General features: G+C 49.1%; 1 protein-coding gene across 7 annotated transcripts in view; it reads left to right on the top strand.

The window, feature by feature from the left end:
* Positions 1–2,107: 2,107 nt before the first annotated feature.
* The window catches only part of TMEM218 (transmembrane protein 218), a 28,271-nt gene continuing 22,667 nt past the window's right edge, over positions 2,108–7,711 (top strand). The window contains exons 1-3 of one of the 7 annotated variants that reach the window (XM_074936617.1): positions 2,108–2,289; positions 3,856–3,966; positions 5,019–5,121. In XM_074936617.1, the coding sequence (XP_074792718.1) occupies positions 3,857–3,966; positions 5,019–5,121 (213 nt within the window). In that variant the 5' untranslated portion in view covers positions 2,108–2,289; position 3,856. Of the gene's footprint in view, positions 2,290–2,405; positions 2,615–2,782; positions 3,243–3,755; positions 3,967–5,018; positions 5,122–7,711 lie in introns of those variants that run through there. The other 6 variants (XM_074936616.1, XM_074936622.1, XM_074936621.1 and 3 more) reach the window with 6 other exon arrangements.

Here is a 7,711-nt window from a genome sequence, read left to right as displayed (position 1 = left end):
CCCTTGTTTGAGAGTTGCTGAGCACAGCTATCAAAGAGAGCCCACTTTAAAAAAAATTATGAAGAGTGGCACCTTTCATGAAACACAATGAGACAGTGATGCCAAGGGAAGGCTTGTTTGTTTGATTTCCTGTCCTCTCATCTCACTTCGTCGGGTCCAGACCAGAGAAAATCCTGACTTAATAATTTACTACTGAAAGATGTTTATTAAATGGCAAGGAACAAGAATGGAGCCTCCAATATCACACAGTAGAATTGTTTGCATCTTCCTGTTTGGCTTCAAAAGCTGCTTACCCAACAGACAGAAACAATGCAATTTGCTATTTTTGTCAAATCCAGTTTCTATTAATCAGAACATCCTTTGGTCACCTTTTTGCCTCCAGTTAATGTTTATTCTGATTAAACTTTCCTTTACTGCATGAAAGTGACAAAGTTGATGTCAAGGCAGAGACATGTTCAAGATTTTTCCCCTACCCCATCAGTGGAGATCCAACAACTTCTTCAAATTCTCAACCCCACAGGCATCTCCAGTCACCACCCCGGGGCCTCCACCAAGCCTCAGTACTTGAACTGGAAAAATAAAAATGCAGATTTTCTCTGTCATCACCCTGTTGGGCTGCTCCACTTAGCAGACTACACAGTACCTTCTCCTTACTGGTTGTTCCTATGGCTGAGGTGGTTGAGCACTCTATTATAGCTTTGACAATTGCAAGTTCAGCCCCGATGATGATGACCTCTATGAAAATAGTTGTAGAACAGTAAGTATAAAGGTTAAAATGGAATTGTTCAAATGTCTTTATTGTAAAACATTTCTAAATGACAGGTTTCAGAGTAGCAGCCGTGTTAGTCTGTATTCGCAAAAAGAAAAGGAGGACTTGTGGCACCTTAGAGACTGACAAATTTATTTGAGCATAAGCTTTCGTGAGCTACAGCTCACTTCATCGGATACATCATCTGATGAAGTGAGCTGTAGCTCACGAAAGCTTATGCTCAAATGAATTGGTTAGTCTTTAAGGTGACACAAGTCCTCCTTTTCTTATTTCTAAATGAGTTTTGATGTGTTTGTAACTATTTTATTATATTTTTAGTGTTTGTAATTTGGTTAGTAGCAGTATCCTTTTAAGAACAAGATAAGAGTGGAGGGAGGGGTCTGCAAGGAGGTGAAAAGAAGAATTTGGGGGTATGTAGAGGTGGGGCCTAATGAGGGAGGGGAGGTGCAGTGGGATGGGGATTTAACATGTCAAAATTGTTGCTCAGGAGAGTTTTCCAAACAGGCTGGTGGTATAGGGCACCAGGGGGAGAAGATTCCTCACTCTGTATGGTATCAGACAAGCGAGGGGTCTCCCTCATCTGGGGGATTCACCCACATGGAGGGGGCTGGCTGGTTGGGGGGTGTTCCTTCAGTCCGGGGCTCACACACACAAAGGAGAGCGGACAGATTCGGAGGGAGCCAGACACGGGCTGCGGGGTCGTCTCTAGGGGGGTGGTCCCCCACATTTTGTGGCGCCGTCTGAGGGCTAGACACAGGGATTGGCGGGGCTTCTTCAGCCGCACTGGGGCACTGAGGACAAGCGGATCCCTCAGCCCGTGTGCTGCGAGACCGGGCTAAACCCAACCACGACACAGGCCTGTGGCGCAGCAGGCCTGGGGCAGCGAGTGAAGTGGCTGGGACCTGGGGCGCCGACTGCCCGTGAAAGCCCGCGGCCCCGCCGGCCGAGCACGGGCGGAGCCTCCCCCTCGGGCGAAGGAGCGGGCGGCAGATCTCAGAGGAGAGAGGATCCAGGACAGCAGCCGGGACCCGTTGCCCACGTGCCCCGCCACCCCCGAGCCCGCAGGGGACGCCGGGAGCGGCGGCGACGCGGGCCGGGGGCGGGGCCCAGCCGGACTCTCCCGCCCCGGAAGGAGGAGGCGGGGCCGGCGTCGCCGCGAGCCCAGCTGCCGTGTTCCGCCCTCAGTCGTGGACCGCCTGTCACGTGGTGGGGCCGAGAGTTGCTGTAACCAATAGCGATACGGGGCAGCGGAGCGGGCCACAGTGATTGGCGCCCAGCGCTGCGCACTAACCAATCAGATGGCACATTTCAACACGCGCGAGGCTGCCGGTTGCCCGGGGAAACCGGCCGCGGAGAGCCGGCAAGCAGAGAGCTAGGCGCTGCTGAGAGGGGGATGCTGACTGGTGCATAGCCACAGCCCGGAATAGAAGCTTATCTGCCATTGGCTCTCTCTGGCGCCCCCTCGTTTGAGCTCGAGCAGCCGGGGGAAAGCGAAGTGTCGGGGCCCGGCCCGGGCGCAGGTAAAAGCCGACGCCCCGGGCCCGGGGCCGGGCGGTACCGCCCCGCCCGCGAGACCGACCCCAGGGCCAGGCCGGGGCTTCTCCGGCCACTCGAGTGTCCGTGAGGCCCCCCGCGCGGCCGGCTCTGAGGCGCTGGATCCGGATCCAATGCGGGGCGCGGGGCGGTCGCTTCCCGGCTCGCTGGCGTGAGCGCTCCAGGCCGCCTCCCGCGCCCCGGCTCCCTGGCCGGGTCCGCGCGTAACGCCCCGCAGGTGCGGCCGAGGCGGCCCCGAGCGTGGGGTGAGCTGTGGACGGTGGGAGCCCGCACCCTGTGCGAGCGCGGCCCGTAGGTACCGGGCCGCGGGGGGCTGCTGCACCCCCGGCTCGCTGGGTTTCCATCCTCCCCAGGGGTTACGGCTGGGTCCGCGGCTCCCCGCACCCCCCCCCCGGCCCCGGCCCCGGCCCGGGCTCCGCGCAGGAAATCTGCCTGTGGGGGTCCTACGGGTCAGCGGAGCCCTGGCTCCTGTCACGCGGCCACGCGCCCTCCCAGGTGGGCTCCGGCGGCCCAAGAGCCGACAGGGGCCTGGCCTCCCCCGCAGGGGCCTGGGCCGCGCACCGGCTGGGCCGCGCTGCTCCGGGCAAATGCTGCAGCCGCCTGGTGCGACCTTGGTGGGGGACCCCATTGTAGAGCAAAATGCTGCCGCCCGGTCCGGACAGAATCGTCCCACGGGCTGGGTCCGGCCTGCGGGGGCCAGTCGGACCACTTCTGGGTGCCTGGAAACTCCAAGTTATTTCTGTGCAGGGGGAAATGACCAGGACTGTTTTCCTACCGTGCAGATGGACTGTGGGTGAATCCTAGCCCGTTAGTAGCTCTCCTTGGTGGGTGAAAAATTTGTTGTCTCAGCTTGTAGTAGAAGAGGTTACTAGATATTTAAACATTAATCATTCCAAGCGCCAGCTGTCGTCAGTGAAAGGTAATTCACCTAAATTTGAAAGCATACATAAAATACACAGTAAACTCCCTTAGTGTATTCGGCTGATGTACTGTGCATCAACTCTTTTGTACTAATAACCTTTATTTATGTAGCACCTTTCATCTAGCTGGCTCCCAAAATGTTGTACATATTTAACAAATGGTATACAAACTGTACACCAGGATCACTTCACTAAGATATACTCCTCTTGGGTAGAATGCATTTCATAGTACACACAACACTACGTAACAGTTTAGAATATAAATTTATTTTTTAAAAAGTCCATATGAAGCTGGAATTGGAGCAGGAATTTGGGTAAATAGAATATAGTTAACAAATTGTCCTAAAACAAAAATCTCCTTGTTTTTATACTTCCAGTGTCTTCACATGGCATCACCTGAAGAATAATTACCAGATGAAATTACTAGCCTGAGGAGATGGTAGTTAGTTTCCCAGGTTGTTCTCTGCACTTAGATTGTTAGTGTTAAAGTATTTGTTTTTATTTTTGAATAGTTACACGTTTTAAAAATGGAACCTGCAGAAAAATCTATCCTCTGTGTGATTGAGGGAGACCAGCTGAAGCAGGTTTGCTGATGCTTTCTCTCTCCTCCAGAATGGCTGGCACTGTGCTTGGGGTGGGGCCAGGAGTATTTATTTTAGCGCTGCTCTGTGTCTTGATGTTGCTGCTCTGCATGCTGTTATCCAGGACCTCTGGTCTTGCAAGGTAAGGAGATGTAGCCTTCTGGATAAAGAAAGCTAAAGTTATTAGAAGTGAAATGCCTGACTGTCCTAGTACATCTGGATTTTAGGGCACTGTTTCTTTAATTCCTCACAGCTTGAATAGGATCCATTTTAATCTCCTGTTAATAGCAGACTCTCATTAATTTAAGTGGGAGTTAGATTGAGTCCATAAACACTAACCAGCTCATTTGTAGTCTACCCTCTCTCCGTAGAGTGCTACAGTGTGTAGAGTACTTGTACATACCAAGTAGGGTGGGAAGGATTATTGGCGGATTTGGGGTATGAACTGTCACATATATATTTATTTCATTCCTAAAGGCACTTTTCCAGGGCTTGGCCTTTCCCATTTGTCTTTTTGTTGCAGCAGTGAAGATAAATCACTTCAGGAGCTTGTCACTCTAAAGCCCATGTGTGGTTGTGGGACAGGATGCTGATTCACTAAGAGACTCATCTGTTTTTTAAGTCTTTGCTCACTGAGCCAAGATTCCCCCCATGAAAGTCGCGTAAATAATTAAAATGATTGATTCAAGCAAATGTAACTATTTCCCAGTGCTCTTACGGGTAGGCAGTACAGAGACTATCCTGTACCAGGCTCCAGCAAAACATCCAATTCAAACCTTACGCTACAAGTCTGAGATTTTCAGTGCTGCCTAGGGGATCAAGTGGAAATTGTGTGACCAGTTGCCCTAAGTGGTTTTGAAAATCAGATTTTCTGGGTACTGCTTCACTACCAGTGTCTCTGATTTATGGGGGATTACGATCTTTCATTTCAGTATGTTGGCACTTTATATCTTAATGAGAAGGACAAAAAAAGAGTAGAATTCTTTTGAATTTGTGAGGGCTGCTTTTTTTGGAGTCCTGTGGCTGCACTAAATACCTGGGCTGGGGTTAGGCCGAGAAGGGGGATATGGGGATATTGGTTTGTTTGATGTGGTATGGACAAAATGTGAGCAGTGTCAATGTCTCATTTATAAAAGGAGCTGTGTGGCTGGGAGACCTAATAGTGGGATTCCTCCTGTCCAATTCTTTCCTCAGATTCTCTGTCATTATGGTTTTCTTCTCTGCTGTGATCGTTACGTTGGTTCTGTTACTTTTCCCTCGTGCCAGTGAGTTCCCAGCACCAGCTACAGAAATGAAGGTAAATTCATGGTTTCTTTTCCCCATTTCAGGCTCGTTGTCCTGGTGGTTGCACCTTATTCAATTTAGGCCATTGGCTTTCAAACGGGGTGGGGGTGGAATGAGGTTGTCAGGGGACGTGGGGCTGTGGCTGACCAGGTGTCCAGGACAGGGCAGGATAGCAATGGAGAGAGTGTGCAGGGAATCCCTTGTATTCAGATACGGGGGATGGAAGCTCAGCCCAGCCTCAGCATTAGCTTGCTGCTTTCTCTCTCCTCCCTTCTTTGACCACTGGTGACTCCCTGCCAGCTCTCCTCTCTGCTACCCTGCCCTAGATACCTGGCTGGCTGCACCCCTTTGGAGCCTGAGCAAGAGGCACAAGTAGAGTGGGGTGGTTAGGACCCCCTTGTCTGTTCCATGATGCCAAAGACTTCTCTATGGGTGGAGTCAGCTGGGTCCTGCCACTGCCCAGAGGTGAGCAACCTGCTGTCCTCAGTGAGTCATTTTCTGACATGGATGAATGGGAGTTCATAGATTCTAAGACCAGAAGGGATCATTATGATTATCTAATCAAACCTCCTGTATAGCACAGGCCATAAAACTTCCCCCAGATAATACCTAGAGCTGGTCTTTTAAAAAAAAAAAAAAAAAAAAAAAAAAAATCCAATCTTGATTTTAAAATTGTCATCATGGAGAGTCTACTACGACCCTTGGTACACTGTTCCAATGGTTAATTACTCGCACAGTGAAATTACTCGCACAGTCTGAATTTATCTAGCTTTAACTTTCAGCCGTTGAATCATGTTATACCTTTCTCAGCTAGACAGAAGAGGAGTTCTTTATTAAGTGTTTGTTTCCCCATGTAGGTACTTGTAGATTGTGATCAAGTCACCCCTCCGCCTTCTCTTTGTTAAACTAAACAGATTGAGCTCCTTGAGTTTCACCATACAGCGTGTTTTCTAATCCTGTAATCATTCTTGTGGCTCTTCTCTGAACCCTCTTCAGTGTATCACCATCCTTCTTGAATTGTGGACACCAGAACCAGACACAGTATTTCAGCATCAGTCACACCAATGCCAAGTACAGTGGTAAAATAACCTCTCTACTTCTATTCGAGTTTCCCCTATTTATAAATCCAAGGGTCTCATTAGCTCTTTTGGCCACAATGCCACACTGGGAGCTTGGGTTCAGTTGACTATCCACTACAACCCCCATATCTTTTTCAGAGTCACTGGTTCCCAGGATTGAGTCCCCCATCCTGTACGTATGGCCTACATTCTTTGTTCCTAGATGTATACATTTACATTTAGCTGTATCAAATGCATATTGTTTGCCTGTGTCCATTTTACCAAGCGATGCGGATAGCTCTGCATCCGTGACTTGTCCTCTTCATTATTTAGCGCACACCCAATTTTTGTGTCATCTACAAACTTTATCAGTGATGATTTTGATTTTTCCAGGTCATTGATAAAAATGTTAAATAGCATAGGACCAAGAACTGAGCCCTGCAGGACCCCAGTGGAAACAAACCTGTTTGTGACAATTCCTTGTTTACAGTTATAGTTAAGTTTGCAGTTAGCCAGTTTTCAATCCATTTAATGAGTGCCATATTAATTTTCTATTCTAATTTTTTAATCAGAATGTTGAGCAGTACCAAGTCCAAGTCTGTTAGGTCAACACTATTACCTTTATCAAGCAAACTTTGTGTTCTCATTTAAAAAAAAAAAAAAATCAAGTTAGTTTGATAGGGTCTAGTTTCCATAAACCCACACTGATTCATATTAATTTCATTACATTCCTTTTGGTCTTTATTAATCAAGTCCCTTATCAGCTGCTCCATTATCTTACCCAGGGTCATAGAATCATAGAATATCAGGGTTGGAAGGGACCTCAGGAGGTCATCTAGTCCAACCCCCTGCTCAAAGCAGGACCGATCCCCAATTAAATCATCCCAGCCAGGGCTTTGTCAAGCCTGACCTTAAAAACTTCTAAGGAAGGAGATTCTACCACCTCCCTAGGTAACGCATTCCAGTGTTTTACCACCCTCCTAGTGAAAAAGCTTTTCCTAATATCCAACCGAAATCTCCCCCACTGCAACTTGAGACCATTACTCCTTGTCCTGTCATCTGCTACCACTGAGAACAGTCTAGAGCCATCCTCTTTGGAACCCCCTTTCAGGTAGTTGAAAGCAGCTATCAAATCCCCCCTCATTCTTCTCTTCCGAAGACTAAACATCCCCAGTTCCCTCAGCCTCTCCTCAGAAGTCATGTGTTCCAGACCCCTAATCGTTTTTGTTGCCCTCCACTAGACTCTCTCCAATTTTTCCACATCCTTCTTGTAGTGTGGGGCCCAAAACTGGACACAGTACTCCAGATGAGGCCTCACCAGTGTTGAATAGAGGGAAACGATCACGTCCCTTGATCTGCTCACTATGCCCCTACTTATACATCCCAAAATGCCATTGGCCTTCTTGGCAACAAGGGCACGCTGTTGACGCATATCCAGCTTCTCGTCCACTGTCACCCCTAGGTCCTTTTCTGCAGAACTGCTGCCGAGCCATTCGGTCCCAAGTCTGTAGCGGTGCATGGGATTCTTCCGTCCTAAGTGCAGGA

The sequence above is a fragment of the Natator depressus genome, chromosome 22 (genome assembly GCF_965152275.1).
Source record: "Natator depressus isolate rNatDep1 chromosome 22, rNatDep2.hap1, whole genome shotgun sequence".
NCBI classification, from domain to species: Eukaryota; Metazoa; Chordata; order Testudines; family Cheloniidae; genus Natator; species Natator depressus.
The sequence above is the reverse complement of the archived record's forward strand: the minus strand, read 5'-3'. Positions and strand labels throughout refer to the sequence as shown.